The following is a 20878-nucleotide window of genomic DNA, read 5'->3' on the forward strand; positions in this document are numbered from 1 at the left end:
TACCGCCACCAACTGCTTGATTTCCTCCTTCAATACTGGCAGTAATACCGCAGATCGTCACTAGGAGGCGAGGAGTCGAGTAACCGAGATAGAGTGATGAGGAAACGGTCGTCAGAACCGAGTTCAGCCTGGTCAACTGATCCGAGCTCGGACCGGTCTCGGCATCGATCGGTTTTTCAAGGGTAGTGTAAATGGGGTAATAGTATATCTTTTGCTGCTTTGTCTCTTATAACCAACCGGTTGGCAGCAATTGTAATAAAAAAGGAAAAATTAAAAAGTCATAGTTGGTACTTTCTGTTAATGTTATACATGTTCATAGTGTTAGACTTGAATAAGACCTTGATGTATTTAAACAAGTACTCTGATAAAATGAATACTTCAGTGTCTAAGTCAAACTAACACGTACAGATTATCGACTTATAAGACAAATTATTATTCTGTATAAATTCTATCACACTCAAAAAGACAGGCCCTTAGAAAACACTCTGGAAACTGTCTACCTTCCTACTTAGCTGCTGAAGGCTTCAGTTTATTATTCTTATGTAGAAAATTTCAGATACAGCATTTGTAAATTTTTTATACATTGCTGGGGCTTTCTAGAGGGCAGTATAAGGCACAAACCACAAACTCACAACCCTAAACTACTTGTAGAAGTAGTAAACACAGTTTTTTCTACAATTTGCCTCTACGTATAGTCCAAAAGTGACTGTGATCCAAGTAATCTTCCTAACCTATTGATCCTGGTGATATTATCAAAATCATTAGATTCTATTTTACTATTAGCCAGTAGGAGCTGTTAATCATCCACAGTACTTACCATGTAGTCATACATTTCCATAGGTATGCAGTGCAGAAAATACCACATGTAGGGGTGTGAATGCTAAAATGATGTAATTTGACACATAGAAAATAAGCCAACCTTTCACATTCTTTAACTTTTATCAACCACTCAGTTTTCTACCTATCTCCTTAACCCGTTGGCCAAATACTTAGCTGTAGGTAAATTGCAGTGAATTACTTTATAATATCCTATAAAGTTTGGTAGTGCATCTTAATTATTTTCCCACAACACTTTCAGGCACGCTTTAAATTCAGCTAAACTCAAAAATGATTGGGAAAAATCTAAATATTTTTTTGTTTTGTTTTTTCATTTTGTAACATCTCAAAACGATACAACAATACCTCTTCTTGGAATTGGAAAAATCACAAAAGTAGCTAGCTATCTCATTAGCAAGCCTGTTAGCAAGCTTATGTAGACAAACTGGTATGAATGAATGAATGGATAAATAAATAAATAAATAAATAAATAAATAAATAAATAAATAAATAAATAAATAAATAAAACTAATTAGTTGTGGTTTCTTTTTATGTTGTTCAACTGTGACTTTTTCGCACAAAAAAAGTTTAAAACAAATAAACACTTTGCCCCTTTAAATAAGACATATTCATACACAGAATTATATTTATTCAGCTCCATTATATCAGCCACTGTCATTTGGTTAAAACAAACAAATGTGTAGGAATCTTCAGTTAGTCTCCGTTTGGTTATAACTGAAAGTCATAGGCTACATTCACACTGCAGTCTGAAGTGAACCAAATCCATTTTTTTTGGCCCATGTAACTCATCTTTTCATGACAGTCTGAACAGCACAGATACGAGTTCTCAAACCCACTTAGCTATGTGGTCCTAAATCCACTACATATCTGATCTTTTCAAATGGGACCTGCGTGTGCATGGCCAGGTCGCATTCATCAGACCTGAACGTCATTAATACTTAACAAAGGTCCCTGTTCTGTGTCTTGCAACACAGAAACAAGGAGAAAAAAACATGACGGATGAAGGTGCGGAGAGAAGACTTTCTTTTTGATCTACCTGACAAGATTAAGCTGTTAATGTGTAGGCTCCAGTTTGAAAAAAAAAGAAGAAAGATCCCTATTTACGTTTCAGCAACACCATCCATGTTTAGTACTTCCGTAAACTCAGAGCATGCTCGCTACTTGTGATGTCTTTGCGTCCTCTACCGTGCATGCGGGACAGTGATAGCCTGATAAACCAGACTAAATGTGAGATTAAATGTGTAATTTAGTCTGGCTCCGATGAATGAGACATCAGAAGATTGCTGATGAGAACAACCCGTTGTTTTTCAAACCGTGTCTGTGCCTATTGGCCAACGCTCTGACCAATGAGTGCAACTGACTGTGACATAGTAAGCGCGACAGAAAGCTAGTGGGGGAGTGTAAACGAACAGCCTGTCGGTAAAACGGCGAATACGTCCTCCTTAAAAATGAATGAGCGTAGAGCCTCTTCCAGCTCACGTTTCAACGAAAACCCCAAGATCTGATTCCAAAGTGGAGTCAAAATCGCCATCACAGCCAGCAGTCCTTCACACACGGCTATGCCGAGAGAGGGCCGCTGCAGACGGGCTGCGGTTAGCCCTGGCTGCCGATAGCCTCGGAGGTCCGCTGGTTGCCGCGGTCCTCTCAACTTTGGAAATTGTTTTTTTTAATTACGCATTAAATCGGTAAATGGACTGTATTCTTACGCTTTAAAGTATAATATTCTCGCCTCAAATGATCTTAAAACGTACTTTTATTGAACAACAGCTACAGTAAAATAAATTTTAACTTTCAATAGAGTCCATTGAAAGCTGCTGCTGCCACAGCGCATGCTACAATTCAATAGTTGTTGCCATCTTCCTTGTTGTGCTTTCTCTAACGCCGCGCAGTTTTGTCCTCACGCCCGCAAAACCCCACCTCCTTTGCATCCAAAAATTCAAAGCACATCTCTGCATTGTGATTGGCCCGCCATTTCTAGGGCCCGGGGCATTGATCGAGGCTAGACCACTCGCAGGCAAAAATTATTTTGGCCGCTGACGGGTGGGGCTAGTTTACTAAGCTAGCACAGTGAAGCTGTATGAATGCAATTTACACAGATCAGATACAAATCTCATATATTTGGAAATGTGAACGACCATGCTAAACAATCAGATTTCACACAAAAAATAATCGGGATTGAGCATTAAGGCCTGCAGTGTGAACGTAGCAATAAAATCTCAGCATTATTGGGAAGCTATTGCAGGGGCTCAGAGTAAACCCTATTGTAGATTGTTGAGATAATGTGCAGGACTTGAATGTGAGTGCAGAAGAACCTATCAACCTAGCACTGTTCACAAGCTAAATTGCACATTTATTTTGGGCTTGTCTCTTCTTCTTCCCTACATATTCAGAAATCAGAGGTTAGTAAAGTGAAAAATAATGGTAATAAAACGATTAGCCCTTACTGCAGGTGAGTACTGTAATCCTGTAGATTCCCCAGCATGACGTGTAGCTCCAGTAATCGGACGAGCAAGAGTGTTGGCCTCCTGTAGCATGGTAACACTTTATTTTGAAGGCAACATTTCTACCTGCTGTGTCAGAAGTCAGTAATGATACTGAGGCCTTGCATCAACTCGCCGTATGATGCAAAGTGCAACATTTTGGATCATTACAGACGTTTTAATGGGCCACAGAGAGATGATGCTGTAAAATAGTGTTATCACTACACACTGTCATCTGTTTCAGGTTAGAAATAAGAGCATAATACCTCCATGGTTATGTCAGCTTTTTTTTTTTACTGACAGCCGAAAAAACAGATGAGAAAAGTGAGAAATAATAGAATAGTAATTCATTCTGCTTCTTCTTTTAATTCAACCTTTCCGACATTTGGGGAAATGTCAAAGAAAGAAAGGTCTGGTGGTTCTTTGTTTGAGCTAATGTGTACACTCATCTCCCGTCGTAAGGAAGAACTACCTTTAACGATGTAAGAGCATATCTGGAGTGATCACTCAAAAAAGACAACAAACAAAGGGATGGGCTACCTAACAGAAGCAGCTCCCAAATCCTGCATGCTGCATGGAATAAACAACTTTAACCTAACAGGGCTTGAGTCCTCATCCACCCAAATTGTTCATACAAGCAATCTCATGTATTGATGGACCCTTTCTGCAATTCTCACTTTTTATTAAATTTTCAGTCCCCCCCCCCATATCTAAAAAACACACAAAAAAAAATCCTCTTTAACCGACCTTTAATATTTACCCTCCATCCCTTTATTCATCCTCATGATTTTATTCTACAATAACATTGGTGTTATTACAAACTTAGGAAAAAAAACAACTTCTTATTGAGCCGGTGGACTTCTATTTACTCTGTTGCGTGAAACAGGTAAAATAATGAGTTAGGATTAAACAAATGTAAGTTAAATACAGGGGCAATCCATGGTTATTGTTCATAGTAAAGTCATGACAACGACAAAAAATGCAATACATGGATAGGTAATGAATCTGAAGCAACTACGGAAAACTCCACTCTTTGTTTCAACAAAAAGACTTATGGTACATTCACACCTAAAGCAGCAAGAGCAGCAAAAACGTGTGCTGCTTCATTTTTGATGCTTGTGCAAGTTTAGTTCTGATGCACGGCTGAAGCATCTTTGCTGCTCCAGCTGCACGGTCGAAAAGCGCGTTGGCAGAGCTACCCTATCTGTTCTTTGCATGTAACAATGGCAGCTATATCTGCTGTGATCAGTGGGTAAAAAAGTAGTTTTAATATGTTTTAAAGTGAGAAAGTCCACTTGAAAACTTCATCTGTGCAGTCAGTTCATCAAGATTACCAGCATAGCCACTCAGACCCCCGTACACCTGTGGTGCGTTGTCACTAGGAATCCTATTCAACAGCAGGCTCTGGCACGGTCGCCTCTGTTTCATGTACATAATCCAAACTGCAGGCACCAGGATAATAAAAGCGAACATGGTTTAGCCGGCAGATTTCGGCCTTTTTAAGTTAATTCAGGCGTCAATAAACTGTTTCAGAGGAGTGATCATAGTGACCTGTATCATCAGCGATGTGTCCGTCTCCCTGCCAGCTCCCAGATCAGCTTCTCTGATTGGTTGATGTGGTGCGTTGAGCAGCAAAAGTAACATTTTTCTAAATCATCAGATGCTCAGAAGGTCATGACTGCTTCTGCTTTAGGTCTATGTAATCGTAGCATTAGCATAGATTCCATTTACCCTGTCTTGTTTAATCACCATTCATAGATCATCTCAAACGTTAACTACTAAAATTTCCCTCCGCAAAATGGCAATGCACTTCAAGAAGTCCATATGGCATCAATGTAAGTGTTGTTGTTGGACTTTTTAAACAATCTAAAGCTATTAGCCACCATACCCACGGTAGTTGCTGTATCATGCTGTGGGGACGTTTTCTTTAGCTTCGTTGAAGCATGAAACTGTATTTATGATGGAGTGGTTTAGATCAGGGGTTCTGTATTCCAGTCTTCGACGTTAGAATATTTTTTTATGTTTGAAGCTGGTACAGACATGCTGTTAAAGGTTAAATCGAATAGCAACAAAGAGGGTACAGGAGACCGAAAGTATTATTTCAACAACAAAACATAATGCTTGTTTTGTTTTTGTTTTTATTTGTCCTACATTAAGCTCATAGGTCCCTATTTTTAGTGTCCATCTTAGAAAAAAAAATTATTTTATTTCATATAAAATGAAATAAAATAATACAAAACAGAGAAGTCCAGGATCAGTTTAGAAGATGATGCATGGGGAAAAGAAAAATCCCATAACAGAAATTTATCCATTCTATTCCATGGATCCATCCTAGGGAAAAAACCGATGGAAAAGAACCTCCAAATCATATTAACCGCCTGCAACCTTTTTTTTTTTTTTTTGTCTACCCTTCTGCCACTAACACATGAAGTTAGACTTTAATTATTTATATCAGTCAGGTATTATGCCCATCCCTTTGGGTAACATGTCCTGAGGAACTCATGAGATAAAAAATGTTAAAGGAAAGTTATCCATAAAAATAATAAATTTGCCTCCAAATCCTTTTTTTTGGGGGGTTAAATAGAGGTTCCTCAGAACATGTTACAAAACCCCAGGTATGCTGTATATCTGACATTTTTACCTTGTACGTGGCATAACCAGGGAGCACAAACAGCAAGATGACACCCCAGAGGTGGACGTGTGGGAGATTCTGAAAAACGCCAGACCAGACCAGTATGAGAAAATCGCCTTCACATACGGCATCACCGACCTGAGGGGTCTTCTGAAAAGGATGAAAAAGATTCCCAAAGAAGAGAAAAAGAGTGCAGGTAAATATGTGCCCTGAATATTTTACACAAATGAATGAAAAATGAGTTTCATTGACCACTGCTGTGACTTTAAGCCTTTGCAAAGAGGTTGGACCCAGCCTACCAGGTGGATAAAGGTGGAAAGATCCGCTTGGTAGTCGATCTGGCAGACCCCACAGTGGAGCTGAAGTGGTACAAGAACGGACAGGAGATCAGGCCTTCTCCAAAGTATGTAATTATATTACTTGGGTGTAATTTTCTTGCCTTTTTGGGTTTGATACTACACAAATAAAAAGACATTTAAGTGAAAGTTAAAATTCTTTTTATTTGGGGCAAAGTATCCTTAAAAAAAAAATCATTTTAGTTGAATGTTTTCATTTTCTCCCCTTTATAAAGCACAATGGTTCACATGAATGTATTCCTTAAAATTTACAGTTAAGTAGAAAACTGTATCTACAAGAAGTTCATTACAGCCCATGTGATGGACACAAATGTGTGCATTTTGCATGCAAATTAGATAAATGAAGCATAAATTGGCATCTTTTTTTCCATTAAAACACTGGATAGTGGTTGTAAAATGCTTCTTAGCTGTGTGGTGGTTTGAAGCAAGTTTGCAAAAACAGCCTAAAATGTCAAAAACTGCTACTAGTCGTCATATCATTACTTTTATTAATTAAGCTGTGAACAGATGAATTTCACTAAAAAGCTGGAGTCTTTTCAAATGAGGCTCAAATAGATGTATAAATGCAGGTTGTTATTCAGAAGATGCTTTGCCACAAAACTACCGGCAAATGCATCAGAGGCTGGATAGAAAGCACGGGTTTAAATACCCAAATGTAAATCATAAGGAATCCATTGGACCATGTGCAATCGGATAGTTTATGTGTATTGTTTGATGTCTTTAATCGCCATTAATTGTTGTATTTGTCCTACTTTGCACAGGGAAAAGGTGGTACCTCCTTCACAGGTCTTTAACCAAATCTGGCTTTGGAATAGTTTGCAATCACATAATATGTACAAGTTTTTACAGATATTATCACAGTTTCCCAAATAAACAAGTTTTCTTTTATTAAAATTGAAGTTACAGTCATATTAATAATTACGTCTGAATTTCATGTAACTTTTTTTTTTTTATCTGCCATTTGATAATGTCAGAAGGTCACAGAAAATTTTCAACTTTATTATTTTACTTCTTTGACCTGATATTAATTTGTGTTAATCATCAATTTAAGAATTTGACAGAAATCAAATTTAGAGCATTGTTTTCTTCCTCACAAGCAGATAATGGACTAAAATGGTGTGTCAGCTAGAAATTATTAATATGATCTCAAACTTATAAAACGTTTTATCTTAAATGCTTTTTCTACATATTTAACCAGCTGAGCTTTCTTAGTTTCCATATTCTGATAGTTATTAGATGCACCTGTGTATTTTTACCCTCGCGTGTGTTTTAGTAGATCTATTTGCTAGGGAAATAATGTCCATTAAACATTTACCGTAATTTCTAAACTGCGCAATTTTTTTTTCTTCAGGCGACAAATATTGTGAAGATGGTATCTGATTCGTAGCTTCTTGCTCATAGTTAAACAAACGTCCACAGGGAGATTCAGAGGCAATGAAACTAATGCCAACTTCAGTTTATAAAGCACGCACATTTTTAAGTTAAAAAAACAACAATACCGCATAATATCCGAAGGTAATTATGATGAAAAAAAAAGAAAACTTAAATTGAAGCAATTTCAACATAATTTCTCTACTTACTTTGAATCAATTACCAATCAGGCGGAGCGCAGGTTAACAGCTAAAATGGATGGACAGCGGAGGGAGGTGACGGGGGCATAGTTGGTACAGTCCATTCTAAGGGGTGTTTGGTTCCCCAATAAACTAAATTAGCAGACTTACTTTTAATGCATTTCATGTAATTTTCAAAATACTAGAAAAATTACTTTTATAGAGGTTTTTACCTCAAATTGTGTTGCTATCATATTTATAGGTGCAGTCTTTTAATTTAAATTAGGAGAGTACTAGCACCCCCCCCCCCCTAATTAACTATAGACTGGCAATCTAAATACACCTTATAATTGGTTCCCATACATCAACTTGCCTAATTTAAAATATTTCTAGACTAAACCAAATGATTATTAAGATGAAAAAAAGGGGGGGGGGGATTTACAATGTTTGGATAAATTGGGCTTAGACTTAGACAGACTTTATTGTCATTTTGTACATACAGAGTGTATACAAAAGACATTTTGCTCAGCACAGCTTCCAAGACATTTTCTTTTTTTTTTAAGTGTGGCAGTGATAAAAGGTAACTATGCCTAAATTAACTTCAAATATTCTGTCAAAATATTCTATCCAAAGCCATGTGAAGTTAAAGCCATCTGGGAGGATATTGCTGTTTTCTGTTTTTGATCTCTTTTTCATTCTTTCCAGAACTCTTCCATTCTGAAGACTTTTCTTAAAAAAAAAAAAATCTTCATTTCTATCTTCTTTTTTTGTCTGTTTTAATACTGTCACCACCCACCCCCTCAACCCACCCACACATCTGTCTGTCATACCGTGATGCTCCCCACCTTCATAATTACTTCCTGTGACCTGGCCCTATTCTGGCTCCAACGATGACTTTTAGTCAAAGGAAGTAAGTTCATTCATCTTGTTGATTCTCCTTCTTCCTCATTGTTATAATATAGAGCAACAATAACAGCTCCATGTGAAGGGAGACCCTTTTTGTGGATGAAACATCATTTTAAGGATAAATGTTCTTCCTACCTTTTTATCTTTAGATATTAAGTTTCAGGCATTGATAAAATAAAAAATAAAGGGCATGTCTGATGATTTTTAAGTCAGTTGTATTCACACTTGTAGCTCAGAACAGTTACAATTCCATATATGCAGGCCAAGAGAAAAACATAAAAAACAAAAAATAGAGTAGAAACAAGGCAGAAAAATGCTGGAACAAGTCAAAAGACAATACAGCAAAATGAATTAAATGAAACCTTAAAAAGATATCTTCAACTCTTGTCCAAATTTAGAGTGAGATTACTTGCAATATGTTGTTTAATCCTAAAAGTCCAATCAAAATAATGCAACACAGGATGGACAGAAGGGGTATTAAAGTATATATATAAAATCAGGCGGCTATATGAAACATATTTGTGGTTAAACATGTTTATAGAATTGATTAGAAAGAGTGTTTTTCTAGCAAAAGTACATATTAACCATTTTCAAGGCAATATTTTGTTTAAACATATTTCCATTAATTGTAGATTTAATGCCTTTTGGATATGAGAATACATGCACTTAAAATATTTCTATTGAAGAATTATTACCCATATTTATATATCTGCTTCTTTAGATAGCCAGTGATGTAACTTCTTGACTTTTCATGCAGGTATATTTTTGAACATAAAGGCACGCAAAGGATTATGGTCATCAACAACTGTTCCTCTAATGACGACGCAGCCTATTCTGTAGTTGCAGGGGAAGAGAAATGCACCACAGAGCTTTTTGTTAAAGGTATCTGGAAAATCACTTTAATTCTAATATATAAGACTTTAAAAAATGAAAGCTATCATTAGCTTCTCATTTATCTGTTTCCTTCCAGAGCTACCAATTAAGATCGTTAAAGGTATCGAGCCTGTGAAGACTACAGTGAATGAGAGGATTGAGCTGGAGTGTGAGGTGTCAGAGGAAGGCGCCCAAGTTAAATGGTAAGAAAACACTAATTTTTCCCTCAAGGGTTTCTCTCTGATAAAACTTTAACAATCAGAATGCTCCAAGCTTCACCATGCATCTATTTGCATTTATTTAACAAAGTAGGCTAGTTTTCTTTTGGGAAAACCCTGAATATATCCATACTTACCAAACGATTTTTTAAATTTTATTTACTATTCTACATTTTAAAATTAAAAATTAATTCATTGAAGTCAAATCAGAACTGTAAGTAAAAACCCTTGTGGGTTAACAAACTTGGCGGGGAAAAAAGTTGATTCTGATCTATTCAAAATCCTTTCTGGTTGTTAAAGTTTGTTTTAAAAATACCTAATAAAGATTTGGCCTTGGACTGGTTCATTTTAAAAGGTCACCTTGAGTCTTCTAGCTGGACAATTGTAAATAAGTCCCTATGAAAGGATGGCTGTTCTTTTAATGATTTAGCTTGGTTTAATTTTAAATTACAGGACAGACGACTGAGGTTTTACTCCAAATGTGTAAAACCTTTACATCACATCCTGTATCAATACTGTAGTGTTCATGGTGATTACAAGTCTGTGCCTATAGAGACAGATCAGCGTAGAAATGTTGTTGGGTCAACTTCAACCCACCATTCTGAGGTGTAAAAAAATTATTTGAAAAATAAAAAAATATATATTTCAAAGGGGCTACATTCAATTTAATGCTAAATAATCCCTAATCTACACTGCTTTAGCTCTGTGCTTGACAGTTAACTTTAGCAGTCTTGGTTTTATTGATATAAAGAATGTAAATCTAGAACTCTAGTGGGTTTTTTTTACTTTTCCAAGCAAAACTAACCTTCAAGCCTATTGTTTACCTTCCTATAGGAAATGTTAATATAGTTTAGTTTTGGTTGTTAAACTATTTTAAAGTTGGCTTATTTCCAGGTTACTTTTCCACAGGTTAACCACAGTAAAATTCTTTACTTATTAATTCGTCTATTTGAATGGAAAACTGACTGGTGCAATGCCTTGCAGGATGAAAAACGGTGTTGAAGTCCCGACAGGAGTTCGCTCAAGATACCGAGTAAAGTGTGAAGGAACCAAACATTACCTGGTCATTGATGATGCCTCCAAAGAAGACACCGGGTTGTATTCTGTCATGGCCTCCGGAGGCACATCAGAGGCTCAAGTCCAAGTGGACTGTTGGTGTCATCTTCTCTTTTCCTCCCCATGTTAATATGATTTTTAATAAATTTTAACTGCTATTCTAATTTTGTACTTTGCTTTAGTGAAACCCTTGAAGGTGTTCCAGGATCTGCAGGACATGACGGTGTTGCTGGGACAACCCCTAAAACTACACTGTGAAATCTTCCCAGGAAATGTCCCAGGCCGTTGGTACAGGAATGGACAGCTGATCCAACCCAGTGATCGTCTCAACATCATACACAGGGCTAAGTATGCCTCCCAGGGTGCCCATGAGAAACCAACACCTATCCAAACTTATAATTATAAAGTGGTCAAGATGATAATAGGAAACTTGCAAAAAAACATAGAAATGATGGACAGGCAGTTCCTGAATTTCTCTGCTTACTTGTTGGATTGTGCTCCAGCTCTAAAATCATCAGATTAAATAACCGTACGTTCTTCTCAGAAGCCTGTAGCCTATACCATTAAATCTGGAATATGGCGTCAGGGCATAATCAAGCACACTGAACACTAGATGGTTACTGTTATTTTACAGCAAAAAAATGTTTTTAACTTAGATTTATATCATTTTTACTCTAACAATACATTCATTTTAAAGGGTTCATCGGCTGGAAATTGAAGCATGTACCCTTCATGATGCTGGAGATTACACTTTTGTGCCAGAGGGGTATTCACAAAGCTTGTCTGCCAAAGTCCACATTATTGGTAAATAAAACAGAAACTTAATATTTCCCTGTGAGTTTGTAGCTGGGCTTTGATCTTATAAAATAATAATGGTTTTCAATTAAAATTCTGCAGATCCTCCGAGAGTTCACCTGGAAAGCTTGAACTTCCCAGACAACACAGTCACAGTGGTGGCTGGAAACAAGCTCCGATTAGAGATCCCAATCAGTGGAGAACCTGCGCCTAGAGTTGTGTGGATGAAGGGAGAAAGGGTGAGCTCCTTGTTTATTTATCATCTAATGCAGAATCACACTCACAAACTTAGGCAGGTGCGGAAAGTACTGCTGGATCCGTCCGAGATCCTTCATATGGAATATGATCTCTTGCCTTCTAGCAGAAGGTTCAGAGTCCCAGAAATGAACCGCGTTAAAAATTCCTTTATACCCACTTCTATCAAAATTTTAAATAGATACGAAGGGAGAAATGGGAAGTATGTAATAACTTAGTGTTCTGCTTGTTGTTTTAGTATTGTATGTTATTTTTTATTTTTCTATTTTAAATTTTTAAGAGTCTGTGTCTGTAGCTGGTATTTATTTTTGTGTATTTATTGTTTCTAATCGCAACTGCTACTGTGCACTTGGGTCCATGACAAATTTCCCGTAAAGGACAATAAAGTATATTCTATTTTATTCTATTCTAAAATAGCAGTAGAGTCCCTATGAGCTTCATGGTCATCAGTCTGAGTTGCAAACAAAATTAGTAAGTAAAATAAATCATTACATGATGTCACAAACAGTCTCTACAGTCAAAATACTACCCTTATTTAAATATGACAACTGTTTTTACGTACGGTAACTAGTATGACTGGAATCCAGATCCGAATTTGGAAAATATTTCCACCGCCTAACTGTGTTACTAACCCAGAATTTTTTCAATCAAATTACCACAATCGACATTAATTAAATCCATTTCAGTCTGAATTTTGGCATGCAATAGAGCACATTTATCAAACTCCAGGTCTAAATGTCAAACCCCGCCTTTTGTGACAATTAATCTGGCCATCAAGGTTTTTTTTTTTTTTTTTATGTACCAAGTCGCAAAAACTATCAAATAAATGGGTAAATAATATGTTGAACTCAAAAGTGTAATATAAGCTTACTTGTAGTGTACATTTTACTGAAAACCATATTTGACTGATTATATGTACCAGTCACTTAATTAGCCAAATTAATTTTTGGGTGACTTATGAATAACTTAGCTACATAAAGACCATTACACCTACCTTGAAGCAGCTATTAAAAAAGCCCAGAGGGGGCTGAGGTTTAAAGGTCACGATTATACTTAGATATCTACCAGCTGCTGTATTTCTGTTTTATTTTCTAGGTGATTCTTGATTCCGGCCACAGAGTCCACGCTGAAACCTACAGCGACCAGACAAGTCTGACAATCGAAGTCACAGAGCGCGAAGACACAGGAAACTATAAGATAGTGTTGCAGAATGAGGCAGGAGAAGCCACAGCCAGTGTCAAAATCAAGGTTGTTGGTAAGAGAATACAAACATGAAAAAAATAGGAAGAGATGTGTTACAGTTACACAATCTGTAAAGTGATCATTCATTGCTCACAGATATTCCCGATCCCCCTGAGGCACCACTGGTTCCAGTTGTGGGTGGCGATTGGTGTTCTATGACATGGGAACCACCCAAGTATGATGGGAGTTCACCCATATTAGGTAAAAAATAAATCATGGATTCTTAATGCTCAAATAATAGATTCATGAAATAACAAGCTTTCTGTTGGTTTCCTGTAGGCTACTTTATTGAGAGAAAAAAGAAACAGAGCTCCAGATGGATGAGGCTAAACTTTGACTTGATCAAAGAGACTTCATTTGAACCTAAGAAGATGATTGAAGGAGTGCCATACGAAGTTCGGATCTTTGCAGTCAATGCCATTGGTGTCTCCAAACCCAGCGAACCATCCAAAGCCTTCACTCCCCTTGGTGAGTAGCTCAGGCAGGCTCGGACTGGCATCTTTCCATCTACACTGGCCCACTTACAGTATGCCCACACAGTCAGAAGCGTGCGTCTCAAATATGAAAAAATATGAATATACATTTTGGATTAGCGATCTACAAGCATCACATGACAACCATCACCAAAACTTCTATAATGTGGTTTTACTGGATTTGGTTATTAAAACGGACGCGAAAGTGACTGTTGCTGCCTAACGGCCACCCAGACACCCACTCACACATACAGCGCCATCATTGACTGACGTTTTCCAGCCCCAAAAATTTTCATAAACCGCCTGGATATACGAAATCTCACCCAAATTGAACCAAAGTCTATTGATCTCTTAGGCCATAAATCTAAAGAAAAACTTTTTTTTTTTTTTTTTTTTAGATTGGGAAACATCCTAACCTGGCAACAATGCACGTAACGTAAGACGGGAAACGTTAGCCTTTAGATGCAAAACCCCATCATGCACCGCAACATATTTTTGCAAAGTATTCGAACATAGATTCCCCATATATAAGAGGAACAAGGAATAGGATTTTACAGTTTAAAGAAATGGAATTTTACAGTTTTATGAAATAGAAAATTACACCATATGCCATTGGTCACAAGGGTGTGCATGACAAGGAAGGGCTATATATATACTGCATGCATCAATTGAGTAGTTAACATTGTATTATTTCTAGAGCTCCTTCAGTTATTTACTGTCACAGGTAGGAGCTTCGGCCGGAGAGTAAATGTTGGGGCCGGTATTGATTTAAGGAGCGCCGGCCCTCGCAGGTTGAAATTAGGACCGGCCCACCGGGCAAATGCCCAGTATCACAGATTACCAGTCCGAGCCTGAGCTCAGGTGTTTTCAGCTTTTAATCAAGGATCTCAGTGTTAGTCCCAAAATGTGGCCAAGGCAAGACTGATGAACCCTTACATAGGGTTTCAGTTGATATGACAATAGTTTCATAATGTTGGCAAAATTCTACAAGGTGTTTTGTGTTTTACCAAATGTGTTATCTGCTCTTGGTACCCAGCAACGCAGCTGTTCACCTCAATACCCATCATAAAAAGCATTCTGCCTTTGACCTTCACTAGACATACAGCAGCTTTAGAGGATAATAAATATGTCTTTATAATGGCTCTGAAAATAATCTATGGATTAGGGGTTTACGACATGAGGTCAGTCAAAGTTTGAATAGGGGTTAAACATGATTCAGAACACAGGAATAGACAGCAGCAGTAGACCCTAATGAGTTCTGGCATGAAGACTGATGGCATACCAGCAAGAGACGGCGGCCCCTTACTGTCTGCCTGTCAAGGCTTTCTATTTAGTCAAGGAAAAACCAGGAAATGTAGAGGAAAGAAAAGGAGGCATAAAAAGTATAAAAGATATTTCAACTCCCAGCTCTCTTTCCTATGGTCCTAATATTGCTTTTGTATATGTCCATTTGTCCATTCATTATCAATCAGCTGATCTATTTTTCTGTCATCCACCCATTCTGCCCAATTATCCATTTGCTGGTCCATCCATTTGTTCTTTCTGAATACAGAAAAGTACAGAAGAGCTATATGTGTATATATATTTTATCTCTTTTTATTCTTATTTTTATCTTATTATATTGTATAGTTGGATGTGTATATATATCATGTAAAACTGTAACTAGAGCGTGTAACAAAAGTAATTTCCCTCTGGGATTATTAAAGTATTTCTGATTCTGATTCTGAATGTACATCTTACCTTTTATACATATGTTCAATGTTTCCATCCATCCATTTTCTGTCATGTTTATCCCTGCTGGTGTCATGAGGCATGCTGGTGCCTATCTCCAGCTGTCAATGAGCGAGAGGCGGGGTACATGCTGGATAGGTTACCAATCTGAGACACAAAGGACACACAATCATTCACACACACACACTCACACCTAAGGACAATTCAGAGAAGCCGATTAACCCAACAGTCATGTTTTTGGACTGTGGAAGGAAGCCAGAGTACCAGGAGAGAACCCACCTATGCACAGGTAGAACATGCAAACTCCATGCACAAAGACCCTAGGCTGGGAATCAAACCTGGAACCTTCTTGCTGCAAGACAGCATTGCTACCCACTGCTCCACTGAGCAGTCCATTGTTCAATGTTTCCAATATATATTTTCTTTCTTCCTTCCTCATAATATTTATTGCATGAATGTATATAAACACAGAATTTGAGTCAAAGTTTGAAATCTGTTTTTGTTTTTTTCAACACAGCCGTGACCAGTGAACCCACCATGCTGGTTGTGGACGATGTTACAGATACCACAGTGACTGTAAAGTGGCGTCCTCCAGAAACCATTGGGGCTGCTGGGCTGGATGGATACCTAGTGGAGTACTGCATTGAAGGAAGTGAGTCAAAAATCACTATTAGTGATGAAACATTCCAAGACTTAATTACAACTGGACTATCCTTCCTTGCAGCTAATGATTGGGTGTTATCCAACAAAGAGATGACTGAGAAAACCAAGTACACCATCACTGGACTATCTCCTGGATGTAAAATATTAGTGCGAGTCAAAGCCATTAACAAAGCTGGAGCCAGTGCTCCCCGGACTCTACAGCACTCTATCTTGGTCAAAGAGGTTGTCGGTGAGTTCTAAGAAGTTTGTTGTCTATTCAACCACAACTGAAACAAATAAGCCATCAAATACAATGATTTTACAAGCATAACTTCTCCCTCCTACAGAACCACCAAAGATCCGCGTCCCACGACACCTGAAAACGACCTACACTCGCAAAGTTGGAGAAACCGTCAACCTTGTGGTGCCTTTCCAGGTAAACTTTCATATTACTTCAATGTAGCATATCTCTGAGTAGCACACTAAGGTTTTCTCCACATACACACAGGGAAAACCTCGGCCGAAGGTTACTTGGGTCAAAGATGGCAACCCCATAGAACCGTCCCATGTTAGCATTCGCAACACAGACTGCGATAGCATTATTTTTATCCGTAAAGCAGAACGAAGCCACTCTGGGAAGTATGAGATGACAGTGCAGGTTGAAAATCATGTCGACACAGCTATTATGGACATACAAATTGTGGGTAAGTGATCTTTTATTCTTATAAAATCTAATCAAAACAGCATTTTAATAGAAGAAATTATTATTTTTTGTAATGTCAGTCATGAATAAAGATTATTAATCTGAATTTAAGATCTACCAGGACCTCCTCAGAGTGTTACAATCGAAGATGTTTGGGGAGAAAATGTGGCTCTAGTTTGGACCCCTCCAAAAGACAATGGAAATGCCCCAATAACAGGCTACACCATTCAGAAAGCAGACAAGAAGACAATGGTTCTGTTCAATTTAAGCTCTAAAGCAAAACTCTAGATCAAGCTAAAGGTTTATGTAATGTTTATATCACATTTACTCCGTTTTCCAGGAATGGTTCACCTGCATTGAGCACTACCACCGTAACTGTATCACTGTCACCGAACTGGTGGTTGGAAATGAGTACTTCTTCAGGGTCTTCTCGGAAAATATGTGCGGTCTGAGCGAACTGCCTACGCAGACTAAAAAGAGCGCTCTCATCGTCAAAGAAGGTAACAGTGTGAAAGAAGTAAAGGATGTAATTCTAGATTAATTGATTTAATAATATAAATCAATCAATGTTACTACATCTGATGCTGGATCAGATGTAGTATCATTGATATATGAAATGTATGAAAACCTGACCATAAAGTAATAAAAATGACATCTTTGTAAATTATACTTATATTATTTAGATACATATTTATTTTATATAAAGGCCTTGTTTTAAGGTTACCCTGAAATTAAGAGATTTCTGATCAATAAAAACAAAGAAATTTTGTAGCAATTTGATATCAATTAGTATTTTAACATATTCCTTAATATGATCTTAACATGTGCTTAATATGTGGAGCATTAAGTGTACTGAGGAAAACTGCATGTATTTAAAAATGTTTTTCCGTGTTAACCTTTTATGTTAACACAGAAATAATAAATGAAGAATTTATAAATTTTTAAGAAAGTTATAAAAAAAAATTATTTTATTTTAAGACGCAAATTATACAGATGAAAAATTAATGGGGCTGAAAAATAATACAATGATAATTATTATTTGCTTAGTTATTTATCTACATAAAATGTTTAAAATCTTATTCTCTAATTGAAATATTTCACTATTTAAATGGTATTTTAGGCTGTGACTGAAGGAAAAACTGTCTAGAAATGTTAACTTTATTTTTTTAAGTTGTGGGATAATGCTCCGCAATTCCTTCTGAACAAAAAAAAATGGATTTTTGAATATTTGGTTATTATTTTCCTTCAATGAAAGACAGTTATTGCATATAAATGAAAGATGCCTATTTTTATCAAGATTTTTTTTTTCATATTAGCATTCAAGTTGAGTTTTTAAATTGATTATTGTCTATATTTCTTCTTTAGAGGAGTTAAAATGTTTTCTGGCCTTTAATACTGATGGAAGAAAATTATAAAGTTAAAACAGAAGTTGTTTGTCTACTTGCCAGCTATGCCTCCATAGCTGCTTTCTCCAAAGGTACTGTCAGTGATCGTTTCTACCCTCAAGTGAGTCTAAAAACGTTTGCACTTTCAAATCTCACAGGGTTTTCGGTATGACTGACAGGCCCTTTAGTAGACGTGTCTTAGTCTCAGCTGGTGAATTAAAAGCATACATTCTCCTTCCCTCATCACATAGGGATTACCCCACATGATACCGCTCAGCGTCAGTATCATGCACGACCCCATTCCTTTACCCTTACCCCCACAGGTTTGCAGATGAAAATACCCGAGTACAGTGACCGTGACTTCAAGGAGGCACCAAAGTTCACTCAGCCGCTTATCAACACCTTCGCTGTTGCGGGCTACAACGCTACGCTGAACTGCAGCGTCCGTGCCAACCCAAGGGTAGGTGGTAAAACAACAGGTACAAAGTGAAAAGAAAGTGAAAGTCAACTTGTTTAACTTGTGCCTTTATCACTAAATATGTTTTGTTTCTCCATCTGTTCAAACATGAACTGCTGTTTTTAGAGTAGTTGTTCAGGAATCCGCTGAGGTTTAGATCTTTTTATCTAAGCTTGTTGCACATTGGCAAAAAAGGTACTTTATTTAGGAATGTTTAGGCTATCATTCCAAGAGGATTCTCAGTTTAAGAGTAAGTGAGCTCTTACATTAGAATTTAACATTACATAAAAGGTTGCATAAATGAACAAGCATCCAATCAAAAACAAAGAATGGTGCATCTTCTTGTTTTTTTTACTGCTGAATATCATCTTTTAACTCGTAGGAAAATAAGCTTGTTTTGCTGCCAACAACATCCACTTTTCTCCCTGTAGCCAAAAGTGATTTGGATGAAAAATAAGATGACCATCTTTGAGGACCCTCGCTACCGGATGTTTAGCAACCAAGGAGTCTGCACACTGGAGATCAGGAAGCCCAGTCCCTATGATGGTGGCATGTACACCTGCAAGGCCATCAACGACCTTGGGGAGGCCCAGGTGGAGTGCAAGCTGGAGGTCAAAGGTCAGCAGTGTGGTGATCTAAGTCTACGGGTCTTATTTTTATATTTTTACTTCCTTCTTGCAAGTAAAAAAAGAGAAAGAATTGGGCATTTACCAACAAGACCTTTACATTTTTTACACTGGAAATGGAAACAAGTAACTCTTTTATGGTAAAAAGCATTAGTTCATAAGGATCATAAAGAGGCAAGGCATCTTATGTAAACCACCTCAGCAAGATATCATAGCAGTCTACCAAATGGACGATACCAGATGGAAATGTAAGTACCTCAACTGGGTTGCACCATTTGTTTATAAATTCATTACTTCTTTCGAGTTTAGTGTTTGAGGAATAAGAATGCTGGGTTACAATTAATCCCTAAACATATTCATAAAATAATATGTAAAGAATCTGAATATGACTACATTGGAGCTATTTTCTGTAATGAAGTAGATGCCTTTTCTGTTTTTATTTTCACAGAACAGTGAGGATTTACTTTAAAACAAAGATACCAAATACAATGGTTTGCCATCAAATTAAGCTAACCTTTTAATGTCCAAAATACTACAATGACTTAATTTTACTTTTATGTCAGATATGCCGTTAATAAGATTCAGGTACAAGGAATATTACTGTCTATGTCAAACCTTTATTTATGGAAAAGAAATATCCACCATGGCTGACAGTTAGATCATTGATAATGGATCTAGATTCTGGATCTATCATGTACACATCCCTTTGGGAAGCCCAAATCTAGAATAGAACTTTCTGCGTTTTCTGGCATATCAACATCTGGGAATCCCTCAGAACCAGCATGGCAGTTTCATTGTATCTGTTTCCTTTTGAAAACTCAAGCAATGTTAAACCCAAGATGATGAATAGATGACCTGTAGCCCATAGATGTTCTCCAAAAGGACTGTTTGGTCCCTTTGACAAGCAATAGGTGTTTCATTGAATGGCTTTTCCCCTCTAAATCAGAGATGGGTAATTCCTGCCCAGTGTACTTCAACATTAAGATGGGTTCTTGGTCCAGCCGCCTGAATCAAATGGCTGAAACACATCCCTCGGTATGCAGGTTCTCGGTTGTCCTTGCAATGATGTAATTACAGCATTCAGGTGTGTCGGAGCAGGAACTCATCTGTGTCAGGATCCTTGCCCTTGATGACATGACTGCCCATCCCTTAAATGGAAAAGATATTTTTTCTTGAATGTTTTGGTCCCCTTAAATGGACAAAAAATGTTTCCTTAAACATGTGGTCCCCTCCACCTGATAACAGATTCTTGAATGGTTTGGGCACATGTGAAAGCTCTCCGGCAAGCTTTAGTGATCCCTGGTTTGATTTACTAACAGTTTGAAAGCAATCAGATTATCTAGCCAAAGAAAGAAAGTGATCCTCCTGCATTCTTCTCTGCACAGCACATGCTGCTCATTCAGAGCATGTTCTGGGGAAAGAGCCATAAGGGTTAGAGCACCAATCTAAGATACCGCAGTTTTTTATACATTTGGTGTCACTTTATTTTTATTTTGAACAAACCATCTTAAGCCAGTGTATTTCTTCACCATGCATTTGTTTTCTCTTGATTAGTGCTTATTTCAGGCGGTACCGCCCCAGAGCAGCTGTTGTAACTAAATAATATTATCCACAAGGTTCGCTTTCTTTCAAAGTGCTCTGTAAAACTAAGCATAATGCTA

At 37.3% G+C, this 20878-nt stretch overlaps 1 protein-coding gene across 13 annotated transcripts in view; it reads left to right on the forward strand.

The window, feature by feature from the left end:
• Positions 1-20878, forward strand: part of mybpc1 (myosin binding protein C, slow type) — a 44796-nt gene that overhangs the window by 15743 nt on the left and 8175 nt on the right. For 8 of the 13 annotated variants that reach the window (XM_015375990.1, XM_015375962.1, XM_015376008.1 and 5 more), the window contains 20 exons: positions 3228-3236; positions 5979-6145; positions 6220-6352; positions 8757-8765; positions 9519-9643; positions 9732-9837; positions 10837-11003; positions 11091-11256; positions 11606-11712; positions 11806-11942; positions 13054-13213; positions 13297-13401; positions 13480-13668; positions 15922-16296; positions 16394-16482; positions 16555-16750; positions 16862-17001; positions 17090-17249; positions 18458-18594; positions 19023-19209. In XM_015375990.1, coding sequence (XP_015231476.1) covers positions 3228-3236; positions 5979-6145; positions 6220-6352; positions 8757-8765; positions 9519-9643; positions 9732-9837; positions 10837-11003; positions 11091-11256; positions 11606-11712; positions 11806-11942; positions 13054-13213; positions 13297-13401; positions 13480-13668; positions 15922-16296; positions 16394-16482; positions 16555-16750; positions 16862-17001; positions 17090-17249; positions 18458-18594; positions 19023-19209 — 2864 coding nt within the window. The remainder of the gene's footprint in view (positions 1-3227; positions 3237-5978; positions 6146-6219; positions 6353-8756; positions 8766-9518; positions 9644-9731; positions 9838-10836; positions 11004-11090; positions 11257-11605; positions 11713-11805; positions 11943-13053; positions 13214-13296; positions 13402-13479; positions 13669-15921; positions 16297-16393; positions 16483-16554; positions 16751-16861; positions 17002-17089; positions 17250-18457; positions 18595-19022; positions 19210-20878) is intronic. The other 5 variants (XM_015375979.1, XM_015376052.1, XM_015375999.1 and 2 more) reach the window with 3 other exon arrangements.

The sequence above is a fragment of the Cyprinodon variegatus genome, unplaced genomic scaffold (assembly GCF_000732505.1).
Source record: "Cyprinodon variegatus isolate N-32 unplaced genomic scaffold, C_variegatus-1.0 Scaffold7, whole genome shotgun sequence".
In the NCBI taxonomy this organism is placed as follows: Eukaryota; Metazoa; Chordata; class Actinopteri; order Cyprinodontiformes; family Cyprinodontidae; genus Cyprinodon; species Cyprinodon variegatus.